General features: G+C 39.5%; 1 protein-coding gene across 3 annotated transcripts in view; it reads left to right on the top strand.

Moving 5' to 3' along the window:
* LOC137633288 (uncharacterized) overlaps positions 1 to 16,176 on the top strand; it is a 52,484-nt gene that overhangs the window by 2,282 nt on the left and 34,026 nt on the right. Inside the window, exons 1-4 of one of the 3 annotated variants that reach the window (XM_068365505.1) lie at positions 66 to 129; positions 2,623 to 2,743; positions 3,565 to 3,657; positions 5,560 to 5,634. In XM_068365505.1, coding sequence (XP_068221606.1) covers positions 2,624 to 2,743; positions 3,565 to 3,657; positions 5,560 to 5,634 — 288 coding nt within the window. In that variant the 5' untranslated portion in view covers positions 66 to 129; position 2,623. Of the gene's footprint in view, positions 1 to 65; positions 150 to 2,622; positions 2,744 to 3,564; positions 3,658 to 5,559; positions 5,635 to 16,176 lie in introns of those variants that run through there. The other 2 variants (XM_068365504.1, XM_068365506.1) reach the window with 2 other exon arrangements.

The following is a 16,176-nucleotide window of genomic DNA, read 5'->3' as shown; positions in this document are numbered from 1 at the left end:
TAGTAAATTAAAGTAACCCCTACAATATAACCCTGATTCTTGAAGAAAACATTATCAGTTTGTCAAGAAAGTAAACATTGACATTTGAGGGTAGACTACGAAGCTAAGTGATCACGTATTGTTGTAAAGGTATTGATATTATAGTAAAGGTAAGTAAATAAATTGATTACCAGAATTTTGTTGGTTGTATTGAAGATTATTATGAACAATCGAATAAAATACAATTAACTGTATAATGAGTTGAATTTTATTGTTAAAAGGTGAAGCAAACTTGCCGCTTGTGTTTTGACCATCCTTACCTAGACAAACCTTTGGTTTTTAGTAGCTTATATTTATTGACCCTTGCTATTTTGGTGTGAACTACAATAATACATAGATTTATTGATTTGATATTAACTGAAATAAATGAAATTAAATTAATCTGGCAATTTTGTGTTATAGTACAGAACCGTAAAATCGTAAAATCTACTTAGGCACGGATTGTTTAACATTTCGGTGTTGTGCTGTATTACAAGGTAATGTAACCTAGGGAAAAAACCGGTAATTTTTTATTTTATTACAGGGTGAGATTTCGAACAGAAAATGTATGTTTTCCTAAAGTAAATAACGTGATTTAACCGAATTTAATGTTAATTTCAATCGGAAACAAACAGATCAACCAATTCGGCTAACTTTAAGTTGCACGGTGTCACGTCTCTTACGAATGTACTGCGAACGATAACATTAGCAACGTTACCAATAATACACAGTGTTACCAACGTTGCCGTATGGTACACAGAGTTACCAACGGCACGCTGACATTACTAACGATAGCAATGATAGATATTTCCATACGTATTTTAAATAATTTCTCCATATAAGTTTTACCCAATATACAAAAAGTACAAAAAGGGCACAGAACCTAACAAACCCACCTAACCTAGCCAATAGTATGACAGGTCACAAAATAACATTTGATCTACATTGGATGTTGGCAGCACTGGTTACTGTATTTTTTCATGACACAATCTTTGTAACGGCGCCTCCAAAATTTATTCAGATATACTGTTTTGTATTTTCCTCCGGTTATTATAATTTCAAGAAGGAAATGAATAGAGAAGAATAGGCTTGTTTTACGTTTATATATCGATTCCCCAGTATGTTTTCCCCACCCAAAACCCCGAGTTCCCATTGGGGGTCCCATCATTATCGGAGGATATAGATGCATATATATTTCTGAAACTATTCATGTGCGACAGGAACGAGTGTCATTTTCGAAGAGAGCGTAATTTTTTCTATAAGAAAAAGTAGTTGTTTACCTAGGTTACATCGCCCTGTAATACACTACAATGAAACCAAAAGGTAACTTTTTCTTTAGAAAGAGGTCCGCTCTCTTCGAAAATGACACTCGTTTCTGTCGGAAAATAATAGTTTCAGAAATTTCGAAATGATACCCTGTCATACAGTAAAACATTACCATTCTACCATACCGTAGGCCTTAGGGTTATTGGTACTGGCCTAGGTTACATATGGTGCTTTGGGTGTTAGGTGAGTTTGTGTAACATGTTAGCCTTACGCTCTGAAACGCTGGATGAAGTGTGTTAGTGTATCCTGTGAATAAATGATAGGACAGCATTATTTTTTTCGGCAATGCTGGGATTTGGTGAGTACCTTATCTCCCAGTTTGAGTCTTTGCATTATGTCTTTGCTCCCTTAGTGCACTTAATATTTAACCTCCTACTTTACAATTTTTACCACTTCCTTTCTTTCATCGTTCTCTTCCACCTCTTGATTTTTACTTCAAGGTGCATTAACAGGATTTCTAACCAGATTCACTTTGGCAATATTGACCAAACTAGGGTCGTACGTAGATTGGTAGATTGCGTATTGCGTGCTATTTCCATCCCTTCAAAACTATGTATGTAATTGAAAGCTTTTCAACATGTTACAATACTTCGTAAAATTATCCCAGCTGATCGATTACAATAATGTATTAATAGACTGAATTTTCCATCAACATTTGGTGATGTTCCTGTGGTTTCTTCCATCACAACATTTCCCATGAGCCTGGTCATAGTCTAGGATGTATATGAAAAAAAAAATGGGGTTTACCCTCCCGCCAGTATGAACACTTTGATATAAGTCAAGTTAAGTGACGTTACCTTTGAGTAGGACATATTTTGTTGATTTCATTATAACTAAACAACAGCATTGGATGCAGTCAGCTGTAGCATAGAGAATAGGATTAGAATTCCTGTTTACTGTGCTTCCAGTCAATTCCTGCCAGCAAAATTACATTTGTACCTAAACTAATAAGCATCAGAGCCCCACATTCCCCCCTCACCTAACCTAGGGTGTCATGTCCTTACTCATCGGGGAGTTTATCTCACCTCCACATTTCCCTAAACTAACCTAGAATGCCACGTTCTTAAGTGCATGCTTCAAAGTACTGCCATTGGCGAGAAATTAACTTGTATTATTACAAGTAATTTTATATAGCAGTACAGTGTAGTACTGTAATGCCAAGTGCCATTCTAAAATCATTGTATATTCAATACTAATTTTTCAAAATAAGTAATTACTTTTCTTTTACCTCATGTAGAATAAAGTATGTGATTTCTTTTGTTTTCTTACCACATGTAGAATGGAAGAGGGAAAATTAACTTGCAACTACAGAGGATGCCGTCGAGCTTTGGAAAGCATAGCTTGGGTTACAAATTGCTATCACATCTTTTGCAGTGACCATGGAAGTTTACTTATGAAGGTATTTATTACGGAAGGTAATTCTGTATCTTTTATTTTTAAGATCATTTTGTTGCTGGACTGCAGTATTTTACTTTTTGTCCTTTCTCCTTTTTCTTATCCAACTTAGTAGTCCAACTTCTTTAGTTATGCAGTACATTACAGTACTTTGCTTTAGATTTCACATTTCATTTTAGTGCTTAGTAAAATATAGAATTTCATATTAAAATTTAGATGATCTTCATAGATTATTATTAGATATTTGATAATATCGTATTTTACACCTTGGTTTTTTTACTCCTCTTTATATCTTATTGTTGGGTTGAATGGCCTACTTCCTTCCAACCTTTATGCTGTGTCCGTTAATTCATGTTAATTTATGGTTTGTATTTGATATTCATTGTATTTCATGTACCGTACTCTGTGCCTTAAGCTCATGTACAGAATCAGTGTGATTATGTTTTGAAGATGAGTAAAATACAGCCCAGTACCAAATTATGATTGAGAGTGTAATGCTTTTCATTTTTCTTAAATAGGAAGAATTTACATTCCATATATATTTTTTTTTTAACATAAGTTATAACCATAACCACATTCATTAGTAGAGATTTGATATTGGATGGAACCTGTATTAAGCTAGGAATTTTAGCTTTTTAGTTGGATATTCAACAGTATCATGTACTCAATACCCCCCACAAAATGGGTAGAAGCGAAATGTTTCAATTTGAAGTTATTCACAGAAGTTTTATGTACTGTATACCCATATCTTAATGCATATGAAATATTTGAGCTATGCTCTGTGGATTTGTTAAGCTGCACATATTATTCCGTGTTTTGTTTCAGGCATCAAGTGAATGCCAAGCCTGTGGAACTCTCCTCTCAGAGGAGAATAACATGGTGAAAGTGAGTCTTAATCCTCGTGAATACGTAAGAAATGTGAGTCTTTCAGCTTGGTTTTGTTTTTCAATGAAATTACTGTAACATATTTGATTTTGTGATACAATTGTAGCTAAAGCAGTTGAGTTGAGCATCTTTGCTTCTCAGTTATGTTATGTGTGTGTGAGATTGGATTTATTGAAGTATCTGGGCTGCTATACTGTATTTGGTTGCATGATAGCCCCAAGTATCACAGGTAGTATGCCTAACTTTATGCCCATTTTGTAAATTAAAATTCAACGAGGTGACTGTAACTAGCTTGAGTGTGGCAGGTAAGCTCCGCACACCCAACAGGCCACTGAGCTCCCACTTTATTTTCAACTGCTGGATAGTATAGACATACTTCTGGCAGCCTCAAGGTAACTTACTGGCAGATCATCATTTGGGAGGGAGATTAAGGAAGAGATGATTTATAGTTCATTTCCCAGTAACTGTAGTTGTGTGATAGTCTGTATAACCTGCTGATATCCATAGTCTTGTTCATGTTAGACAGCAATCCTGTTTGCTGTTTATTTCCTCATTGGTGTAGCCTTGTGGCGATTACTATAACCTTATTTTGATCGACGTTCTCCATCAGAGGAAGAATATTTGCTGCAAGCAAGTGTGATGGGGAAAGGGGACGGGTTCTTCTTTTCTTCAATGTCTTCCATGTCCTGGAAAGGCACTAAAGACGTATCACCTGTGCATTTTTTCTTCATAGATCTTTCCCCCCTGTGATAGTGCCATCATCAAACTGTGTGACCCTGCTGAAGATGAAATTAAAGTTCTTCCTTCTCTTTAGCCTTATCTTCAAAGGGAGTGTTCACTGCTACCCAAATGCCCCACATTTGTCACCTTAAGAAATAGATATCTATTTGAGGCTCGAGGTGGTGATGGGAGGTTTGTTCTTACCAATATTCTTGGGCAGGATGTGTTGTACAATGCATGCAGTATTTTAAGTTTAATTTCAAAAGCAGGTCTTTTGAAAGATATTTAACTTTTATAAGGACATCACTTTTATGGTTTTAAATTCAATTTCGTTTTATTGTTTATTTATTGTAAACGATATCGGCGTCAATGACCTTCAATGACAGGATGCCAGAAGACTAAAAATCATTCAATCAATCTTCTTCATAGAAGTGTAGGAAGACTGATGGATAGGATTCCATACGCATGACTTACAGTTTCTCTTCCCACAGGAATGACATAGCGCTCATCTTTTGTAATGAACTAAGCTCATGCACTGCCCATTGGGACGAAGGGCACTGCCCATTTTCCCCCCTTTCTAGATGATCATCTTTGACTGTTCTTGCATCTTCTTCCTATCCTGCTGCCAAGCCTTCGCCTGTGTACAAGGTGTTCATGCATGCGCAAAATGTCTACACACGTGCATGCGGTCTTTATTGCCCTCTATGCATTGGTGGTCTTCCACACAAACAAACCTCATGAAAATGATCGTTCGCGCATTCTGTCTCTTTAATTTGGTCGTAGTAAAACAATAACAGAGTTAACCGCTATTAAATGACTCTGGTTTATGTAGCTAGGAAAAATACAAATTACTTTTAAAATTTGTGGTATCGAATAATTATTTTTATTGCAATATAGTGAATGACCTTGAGCATTCTGTACAGTACACAATATGGTTATTGACAAACTATTAATTTAAGCTAATAAAATAAGTAGGCATAGGATGTGGCTTGTCAGTACCCGCTAGAGACAAGGGTGCTCAAACTCAAAAACTGTCAAAGCACATGGCACAGAGGCAATATCATTACCCCAGGTTTGAGGTTGTACTTTTTACTTTGATAAATAGAAAGTGTTTGATTGCAGGTGTAATGTTTTATACCAAATTAAAGATCCTAAACTGTTGTCATTTCAATTTTGCATGTTCATTGGTATTAGTACATCTTTTTTATTTGTCAGATGACACTGATGGGCCTGCAGCCTGAGGTTGTGCTTGAAATGAGTCGTCGAGCCATCAGTTTTTGGAGTTATCAGGTATTGACCTTTTGATTTATTCAAATAACTATTCTAGTATCTCCTCTTTAAATCGTTATGCAAAGAATACGAGTCATAGCATACTGTACGAGCTTTTGTTGAGATATATAATTTTAATGAACCTAGAACATCCCAGGTTCTGGATATCAATAAAACGAAGAATACCGGTAGGTCAGATTTATGAGTACTCAAAAATAGCAGATTTTGTCTTCATGTTTTACTGAATATACAACACTGTATATGTATTTTAAATTGGTGTATCAAACATTCTTATGAAAAACCACTAAAAATTTAAATAGAAGAAAATTAAGGTAAATTAGAAAAATATTTTTTCCTTTATAAAAGGCCATGGAAATGAGTGAAGCTAATCAATGCAGTGATATACTGTACTGGTATGTAATTTTAGAATAGTATTACAGCAATATTATTTTGTCATGAAGATCATTCCACAGTTTGGTAGTAAAAGATAATAGGATTCTTTCCAGAACTGGGTACATTAGTTATGTAATATTTCAACACAACAGAATGTTGATGCTTGATATGCTGCAGAGAAATTAATATGTAAGCCCATTACCCATCACGACATGCTTTTAGGGTTGTGGTGGCTTATTGGAAACGTCCCTTCCTGGCAATTGTCTGACTGGGGTTTGAGTCCCACTCAAGCTTGATAGTTTCTAGTAGTGTGGGCAAACTCACCATCCATGTGAGCTTGGGATGAGGTGTATGGAAGAGCCTGTAGGTCTACATGCTGGGTCATCAGTAGCTATTTCCTGACCCTAGCTGTTCCTAACTTGGTGGAGAGGGTGTTTGACTGCTGATCATATGTATATACTCTATGCTTAGTCAGTAGGGTATTTTCCTGTATCTTGCCTCTGCCATTCATGAGTGACCTTTAAACCTCTAAATTTACATTTTTAGATCATGTGGTGGAAGTACTAATTTTCTTGTGAAAGAATAAAATGGGAAGTTTACTTTTAATACTCAATGATACTTAATTTTCAAAACAACTGATAAGCTTTATCAAATCAACAGAAGAATCATAGGCAATGATACTAACTAATCATCATCTGGTAGTCTTCATTGTATTTTTAATAACATTGGTAAGTAGACACTGTAATAAACTCAAAGAGATAGGGTCAAGCATTTACAGATTTCTTAAGGTAATTTTTATTCTTTATACATTGCAGGTGCCCTTTAGATTTGCTAACGATTACTTTTATGCAGTCTAGACTTGATAAAAAAAAGAGGGTAGAAATAACTTCTTATTGGAAAGGAAAAAGTATAATTGGGCAGAGGACTCCTGGATTGTTGTTTTCCACAATAATACTGGGTATTGATAAGAAACCCCCCCCCCCCAAACACAATTTATGATAGGTGTACCTCACCCATTTGATACAGTAGAATGCTGAACAAGCTGTGCCTTCATAAAACTAAATTATGTCAAGCTATTTAATTTTCAATATTAAACTTAGCCGGTGATCATATAGGCTGCAACTCTGTTGCTCGACAGAAAAACCTACGGACAAAATACGCCAGCGATCGCTATGCAGGTGGGGGTGTACATCAACAGCGCCATCTGTCGAGCAGGTACTTAGTACTCCAAGTCAACAAAGAACCAATTTTCTCTCTGTCGGGCTACCGGCAAGACCTACTAATACGCTGTTACTAACTGGATTTGTTTTCACAACTATTTGGTGAAGTACACTATTCTAGTTTTGAGCTTTTGCTATGCAGGGGTTTTATCTCATCTCAAAACTTGAACTCGTTTTGGATAGATTTAATTATGGTGACAAAGAGAGTATGGACTCTCTTTCACTTTTAAATGGCCGACCCTTCCCTTAGACGGAAGTGTGTTTAGGTTTTTAGTAATTTTGCTTAACACGTTATGATCTATATATTTTATATCTCTCCGCCATTATTAGGCCTCTTCGATTAACTTTCCATTTATAAACATATAAAAATAAATTTTTATGTTTTGTTTATATGCGACCTTTCCTGATAGTAGGCGGTCCTAACTTGGAACCGAAGTTAATCAACGTTGAGCCCGTTATATTGTATTTAAAGAATTTAAAATTTTTTAAATTTAATGTTTTATGAAAGAATTTCTTTGATAGTCTTCGTACTGTTTTCAAAGATGAACTAACGTTTAGTTTTTTAGTCTACGCAGTTGTTGACGTTCAGGACGTTCAACATGCGCTCTATCGTTACGATAGAGAGAGAGTATCACGGTTTCACTTTGCAGTAAGAGTAAATCGTTTCTGACGTTTCGTTCATTCTTTCTTAACTTAAATGTTTTAAATTCTAAATTAAAGGAACTTTTTATTTGGAAAACCTTTCAGTTTGTTCCTTTTAGTCAAATAACTTTGAGAGAGGAGAGAAAAGTTTTTTTTGACGATATATAATTGGGCTCTTCTCTTAGGTGCGAAATCAAGAGAGAAAGAGAGAGAGAGATAGAGACGGAGGGAGAGAGAGGAGAGAAAACGTTCCGTTCGAGCGGGTAACGTTGTTCTCGTGTTACTCTCCTCCCTAGTCGCTGTACGGGGAAGAAGGTAAAACGTTTCTAGGGTTTTATTCTTGTCCCCAGGCTATGTGCGGTGAGAGATTGTAAACGTAGTTTATTTGAACTAGTGTTTAGTCTCTTTCCCAGCCACTGAATTTTTTATCTTTATATATGTTTTCTGTTTTTTGCTAGTATTAATGTGCTGTATTATACGACTGATTTCGCAATTACTACCTTTTAATGAAGGGTAGAATTGCGTGTTTCAGGTAGAAATCAGTAAAAGTTTCGATTTCAGTGAAATAAGTGCAAAACAGAAAATCGAAGTGATAAAGTGATATGCGCAAGTGTTACAGTGTTGCGTCCGAGGGTTCGTCTGTTCGTGCCTGTCGTTCACCTAGTCCGGGACCTCTTGCAAGCTCCCAAGCCCAGGGGAGAAGTAATGTCGAACGACTTATGGGTTCGTCAGGCCTTGATCAACGAACAGACGTTTTTCCCTCCGTGGTTTCGGGCGTATCTACCCAAGATCGCCCCACCCACACAAAGACGAGAGAGCCCATTTATTTCTCGTCTGCGGAAGAGGTTTCTCGTAAGAAACCATGGACCAAGGTCTCGCAGCTTATTAAGTGCAAGTCGGTCCCTTCCGCACAAGTCCAACGGCCCAGTTGTAGCCACTGGGTCAGTTCGGACTCGCTGCAGTCTTCCGACGACTGCACACCTCCTAAGAGAGGCAAAATGGTACCGCAACAGGCAGTAACACCGTCTGTTGCCGCACCTGCTGCTGTAGACCCTAAGTGGTCTTTGCTACAGTCTATGCAGACACAGTTAGCTTCTTTTATGCAGGAGTATCGTGCGGAGAAGGTTGACGCTGCACCCGTTAGCCTACAACCAACCACGGTTGTGCGTCCAGTAGACGCTGAGGCTACCTGCTCCCGCACTCCAGCTGTGAGAGTTCCACCACCCATGCGCAGTCGACCCTGCCAGACGCATGTTGACGTTCACCGACGCACGGAACCCTCCGTTGACGTTCGCGTGTTACCACAACAACAGGAGGGTGGAGTTAAGTTGCCGTGTTTTGACGCGGTGCGTCAACCTCCGCATTCTAGAGTTGTTTTGACTGCTCAGTATAGACAGTCAAAGCGGTCTCGAGTGAACACTGTATGTCCACCAGTGCTGTATGTCCTCACGCACCTGTTGTGGTTGACAGTTCAGTTGTTGACAGTTCACAGACTGTCAAGCAGTTACATGGCGTTTCCTTCTGGTCTGCTACTAATGCACCAGTGAGAGACTCAATGAGATAACCTAGCTTTTATCGGACAAGGCTCCTGTAGATGAGAAGTGCTGTTCTCCCTCCTACTGATATTCCCTTGAGGACTCTGTCATTTGGAGAGGAGCCTTAAGCTGCTTAGCCTCCTATGGACTTTAATTAAATCATGATGATTTTTTTTAAGGATCTTCGTCCGTATCTTGTAACTGCTGCTCCTCGTTCGCCTAAACGTCAGCCCTTACACTAGGCCTAGCTACTTCGAAGCCGTTGTTTTTAAGCTAGTGCCCTCTCGCTCTCCTAGAGCGTTATGTTGGCTAGGCGACTGGTTTTTGCACCAGGAGGAGTTTTAGGGATTCAGCCTTTGATTTCCCTTCTTTTAAACTGGCTTATTGAGCGAGAGTCTGATACGACACGAGAGAAGTTCTCGGCTTGGGAGTTCATGCCTCTGCCCAGATAGACTTCTCAATTCTGGTAAACTCGCCCTGGCGCCTAGCCAGGAGACGCTCCAAGTTGTTTACAGGTCAACTTCTCACTTTTGTCGAGCCTTTGAAGTTTTGCTGTACTATTATGTCACACATAACAAGGCTTTCAGGGATGGTAAATGGTTCCGCCGCAGTCGCTAACCCCGTCTGTTGCCACACCTGCTCCCGTAGACCCTAAAGGGTCTTTGCTGCAAGACATGCAGTCCAAGCTTGCGTCCTTGATAGAGGACTTAAATGCGGAGAAGAACCTTCTGGCCAACAACCTTCCAACCGGTTGGTTGTGCGCCCTGTTGACGCTGAGGTAACTTACTCGCGTCTGCCAGTTGAGGTGGTTCCTCCTGGCCAACAACCTTCCAACCGGTCGGTTGTGCGCCCTGTTGCCGCTGAGGTAACCTACTCGCGTCTGCCAGTTGAGGTGGTTCCTCCACCGATGCGACCCAGTGTGGGTTGCCAGTCGCACGTTGACGTTAAGCGACGCTCGGAGGGGGTTGTTGACGTTCAGGACGTTCAACAACCAGCAGAGGTGACTTGTTGTGACGCAGTGCGTCAACCTCAGCAACCCGGTAGGGTGTTGACTGCACAACCCAGACAGTCTAGACAGTTTCGGGTTGACGCTGTATTTCCTCGCGCACCCATGGTTGTTGACAGTTCACAGACTGTGCAGCAGTGCCATGATATTGCGTCCGGCTCCGTCACGCATCCACCAGTGCGACCGGATTCAGCGAGTCAGATGTTGCCCACTCCGTTGACGTTTCCTCATCAGTTTCGGATGAGGAACCCTCTGATGAGGACGTTGCTGAACAAGACGATCAGCCCCCAGCCCTGCTATCCATCCAGAAGATGCTGAAGAAGGAACGCTGCCCAGTCAGGCTGTGGATGAGTCTGGTAGGGACACTGTCATCCGTGGATCAATTTGTGTCACTAGGAAGACTACACCTCCGTCCTCTTCTATACCATCTAGCTTTTCACGGGGAAAAGGACAAGATGCTAGAAGCGGTCTCGATCCCGGTTTCCGGAAAGATAAAGTCTTGTCTGACTTGGTGAAAGGACTATATCAACCTTAGAGAGGGTCTTCCCCTGACTGTTCAGACTCCCAACCACGTTCTCTTCTCGGACGCATCGGACGTAGGCTGGGGTGCGACATTAGACGGTAGGGAATGCTCGGGATTATGGAACTCGAATCAAAGGACAATGCATTTCAACTGCAAGGGGCTACTGGCAGTACGTCTGACCTGGAAAAGCTTCAGTTCTCTCCTTCAAGGCAAAGTGGTGGAGGTGAACTCGGACAACACCACGGCTTTGGCGTACATCTCCAAGCAAGGAGGGACCTACTCTCTGACATTGTACGAGATCGCAAGGGACCTCCTCACCTGGTCAAAAGGTCTAGACATATCACTAGTAACGAGGTTCATCCAAGGCAACTTGAATGTCATGGCAGATTGTCTCAGTCGGAAGGGACAAATAATTCCAACAGAATGGACCCTCCACAAGGATGTATGCAAGAGACTTTGGGCCACCTGGGGCCAGCCAACCATAGATCTCTTCGCAACCTCGATGACCAAGAGGCTCCCAATATTTTGCTCACCAATCCCAGACCCAGCAGCAGTTCATATAGATGCCTTTCTACTAGATTGGTCACAAGGTACTGCAGAAGTTCGCCTCTCACGAAGGGACAAGGTTGACGCTAGTTGCTTCCCTCTGGCCCGCGAGAGAATGGCTCACCGAGGTACTTCGATGGCTAGTAAACGTTCCCAGAACACTTCCCCTAAGGGTGGACCTTCTACGTCAGCATGCGTAAAGAAGGTACACCAAGGCCTCCACGCTCTTCGTCTGACTGCCTTCAGACTATCGAAAGACTCTCGAGAGCTAGAGGCTTTTCGAAGGAGGCAGCCAGAGCGATTGCTAGAGCAAGGAGAACATCCACCCTTAGAGTCTACCATTCGAAGTGGGAAATCTTCCGAAACTGGTGCTAGTCAGTATCCGTATCCTCGACCAGTACCTCTGTAACTCAAATAGCTGTCTTTCTCTTATATCTGAGGAAAGAACGATCTCTTTCAGCTCCCACTATCAAGGGTTACAGAAGCATGTTGGCATCAGTCTTTCCAACAATAAAGATCTACAGGACCTCCTTAAGTCTTTTGAGACCACGAAGGAGCGTCGTTTGGTTACACCTGGTTGGAATTTAGACGTGGTACTAAGATTCCTTATGTCAGACAGGTTCGAACCGCTACAATCAGCCTCCCTGAAAGATCTCACCTTAAAGACTCTTTTCCTGTTATGCTCAGCTACAGCTAAGAGAGTCAGTGAGATTCATGCCTTCAGCAAGAACATCGGATTCTCATCCGAAACGGCTACATGTTCTACAACTTGGTTCTCTAGCCAAACACGAGCTGCCTTCCCGGCCTTGACCAATATCGTTCGATTTTCCAAACTTATCGTATGGTTGGAAATGAACTAGAAAGAGTCTTATGTCCTGTAAGAGTTCTTAAGTTCTATTTAAAAACCTTTACGAGGCCCGTCTGAAGCTTTATGGTGTTCAGTTAAGAATCCATCTTTGCCTATGTCAAAGAATGCTTTATCCTATTTTATCAGACTGTTAATACGAGAAGCTCATTTCCATCTGAATGAGGAAGACCAAGCTTTGCTGAAGGTAAGGACACACGAAGTTAGAGCTGTCGCAACTTCCGTGGCCTTTAAACAAAATAGATCTCTGCAAAGTATAATCGACGCAACCTATTGGAAAAGCAAATCAGTGTTCGCGTCTTTTATCTTAAGAATGTCCAGTCTCTTTACGAGAGCTGCTACACTCTGGGACCATTCGTAGCAACGAGTGCAGTAGTGGGTGAGGGCTCAACCACTACAATTCCCTAATTCCATAACCTTTTTAATCTTTCTCTTGAAATGTTTTATTATTGTTTTTTGGGTTGTCCGGAAGGCTAAGAAGCCTTTCGCATCCTACTTGATTTGGCGGGTGATCAAAGTCTTTTCTTGAGAAGCGCCTAGATTAGAGGTTTTGATGAGGTCCTGTTGTATGGGTTGCAACCCTTGATACTTCAGATCCTAGGGGTCGCTCAGCATCCTAAGAGGATCGCGAGGCTCCGTAAGGAAGACGTACTTAAAAAGGCAGAGTATTGTTCAAGTCGACTTCCTTACCAGGTACTTATTTATTTTATGTTTGTTATTTTGAATAACTGCTAAAATGAATTACAAAATACTTAGCTCATAATAATGTCAACATGTAATGCTGGTCTCTACCCACCCCCCTGGGTGTGAATCAGCCTATATGATCACCGGCTAAGTTTAATATTGAAAAATGTTATTTTCATTAATAAAATAAATTTTTGAATATACTTACCCGGTGATCATATATTAAAGGACCCTCCCTTCCTCCCCAATAGAGACCCAGTGGACAGAGGAGAAAATTGGTTCTTTGTTGACTTGGAGTACTTGAGTACCTGCTCGACAGATGGCGCTGTTGATGTACACCCCCACCTGCATAGCGATCGCTGGCGTATTTTGTCCGTAGGTTTTTCTGTCGAGCAACAGAGTTGCAGCCTATATGATCACCGGGTAAGTATATTCAAAAATTTATTTTATTAATGAAAATAACATTTTTGCCGTCCCTCATACAAATTTGCCGTTACAGTACTTCACTACACCCTTTTCCTGATTGATTAATTTTGTTTAAATGAACTTTACCAGGTAATCATTATGCTTTAATCATCCAAGCCACCATTCATTACTCTCAAGATATTCATATAATTTTAGTTAGGCACACCATATGGATTGGACTCTTCTGTTCCAATTTAGTTGAAGATTGAAATGGTTAATATAGTACAGCACTGTACTAGAATTTGAAGGATTTAAAAGGTAGGTCCTTGTCTGTATTAAGGTAGTGTTTAATTCAGGGGGTGCTATTCTGTTTCAAAATCATATGGCAGAAGTCGAGGCAAACATGAGTTAGTAATACTGTAAGTAACTGGAATTGCAGTGGAATCATTAATAGGGTATTTGGTTACTGGCATATGGTAAGAAGTGTAAACCCCTACCTTTCCTCTCACACAAACTACATAGGCATTTTGTAAACTATTTTCCTGCCAGATTTATAAATATGTGTTGAATATATGCTATCAATAAATTTACGCTGTGATAAGATTACCAAACACTAGACCAATTCCCACTGCAACTAACAACTCCACCCACAACAAGGTTGGGATTATTTTTCTAACGTAAATGTAAATGCAGGACCCAGTAGACTAAAATAAGAACTGTAGTTAATCTGGTTGGTTGCCAGACACCTCTTGAAAAATAGCAATGTTGTTTAACTATGTATAGTTTATAAATATGTTGTTTTCTTTCTTTTGGGAACATGGGCAGTTGTAGAACCTAAATAGACTTATGACGTTAATAAAATATAAGCATTGTTTTAACAGAGACTAGGTTCTGTAATATTTTGGTTTTATGTCAAACATCATAGCTCCACCCTCTGCAATGTACTTCACTGGTTCTTGGTTAACTCTCCAAAGGGGAATGACTTAACACTTTTAATTCTGCCAAATAATTATCAGTATGGGACTGTATCTGTAAGAGAATATTCTTTATGTGCTTGATATTTATCTTGGCTAGAAGGTATACAGTATTCAAATAAAGATCTAGTGTTACTTGTTCTATGGTCGGGACATAGCAGTGGGTGCAGCTTCTAGCAGCAAAATGCACTTGTGCAATAGAGGTGTATTCATGGCTCAAACATCTGACTTTGTAAGTTTAATCTGCAGGTTGCTCCTTTGGGATATGTTTGCATATTAGGAATACTTGTACAGTACAAGACCTAATAGAGAATTGGAAAAGTGGTTCAAATACAAATACCTGTAGTAATATTGAACCTTCAAATCATCAAAAGCAAGAAACTGTTGTTAAGAGTTTTCAGATAAGAAATCTTGATATTATTCTTGTAGTTATAACATAGAAGTAATTACTAATGGTGCAGACTGTTTAGCGGGTACAAAGACGTTTTCTTATTTCTTTTGATTATGGGTTTTAAGCAATACACTAAGTAAAACTATGCATAATTTTGTAACATTAAGACCATAAAAGTATATTAGAAAAGCATATTGTGGAAAATTGTTTGCAATGTAAATATATGCATATTTATTTACTCGTAACATGTAAGAAAGTTATAGGTAATATTTCTAATATATACTTAGATAATTGTCAGAATTTAATGACATCTCTAATGTTTTGTTTATTTAGATTTCATAAGTTCTCTTGATATAGATAACAAGTGTCTAAACATTATAAAATTCAAAAAAATAGACTAAAGAATGAGAGGATATTCCTAGGGTTTTTCAAACAGGCAGAGAAGGTTAGGCTGTGGGATTTAGGTGACTGTAGAAGGTAGTGTTCAGGCTAGGGACTTATTCCTACAATATGAGGGGGATAATACTCCTTCAGGCAGGGATTATGTCCCTAATACAATGCACCTATCAGTAAACCCTAGGTAATATTTTTCTTTTTGCCTAGCAGTTCTCTTTAACCATCTGAGGGTTCTGATGGTACGCAGCGCATTACGGAGTTAACTGCTTCCGTGATAGCCTTGATCTTTCAATTTAGTCCAGATACTTCCATTTCAAAACCATTACCTTTCTGGTATATCCCATCATGAAGGCAATAAGATTCAGAGATGAAATAATGGCTTGGGATTGGATCTACATATCCATCCTCTCGCTGGGTCTAGTGCAGATGAGCAGCCCTGTGTGCTTATATTTACAAGTTGGCTTAGAGTATTATGTCTCTAGTACCAGGCATGGCTTTGGGAGTCACTTATAGTCATTCCCTGCTTTTCACAAGTGACTCCTCACAGAAAGCGGGGTAACCGGTTTTTTGTTCTTTACAAGAATTTTAAGCTTTTCCCTTCCCATACTGTTGCAAATCTTTTCCACACTATTAAAACACTTTCCCACACACCTATCCCTATGCATACTCTTAGTTATTCATGATTTATGTTACTGTGTATGTATGAATGCTTCACTAAGGTTAGAGCTCATGTGTTCGGGACTGGAATCCATTGGGCTATACACATTCACTGCCGTATATGTACAGCACTACTAAATGTTAAATATTTCAAGGCTACATGACATGGAGAATGCCCCTAAAACATTACGATTTAATTTAATTTAATTTTAGCTTATTCCGTACGTAGTGCTCACCGAAGATAGGCACTCCAGTGAATCTTGAATAATAATGATGACAATGAAATACCTGTGCTGTAGATGAAGAAGACAATTACATTCACTGCA

Source organism: Palaemon carinicauda, chromosome 42, assembly GCF_036898095.1.
Source record: "Palaemon carinicauda isolate YSFRI2023 chromosome 42, ASM3689809v2, whole genome shotgun sequence".
Classification (NCBI taxonomy): Eukaryota; Metazoa; Arthropoda; class Malacostraca; order Decapoda; family Palaemonidae; genus Palaemon; species Palaemon carinicauda.
This window is presented reverse-complemented; position numbering and strand designations above follow the sequence as displayed.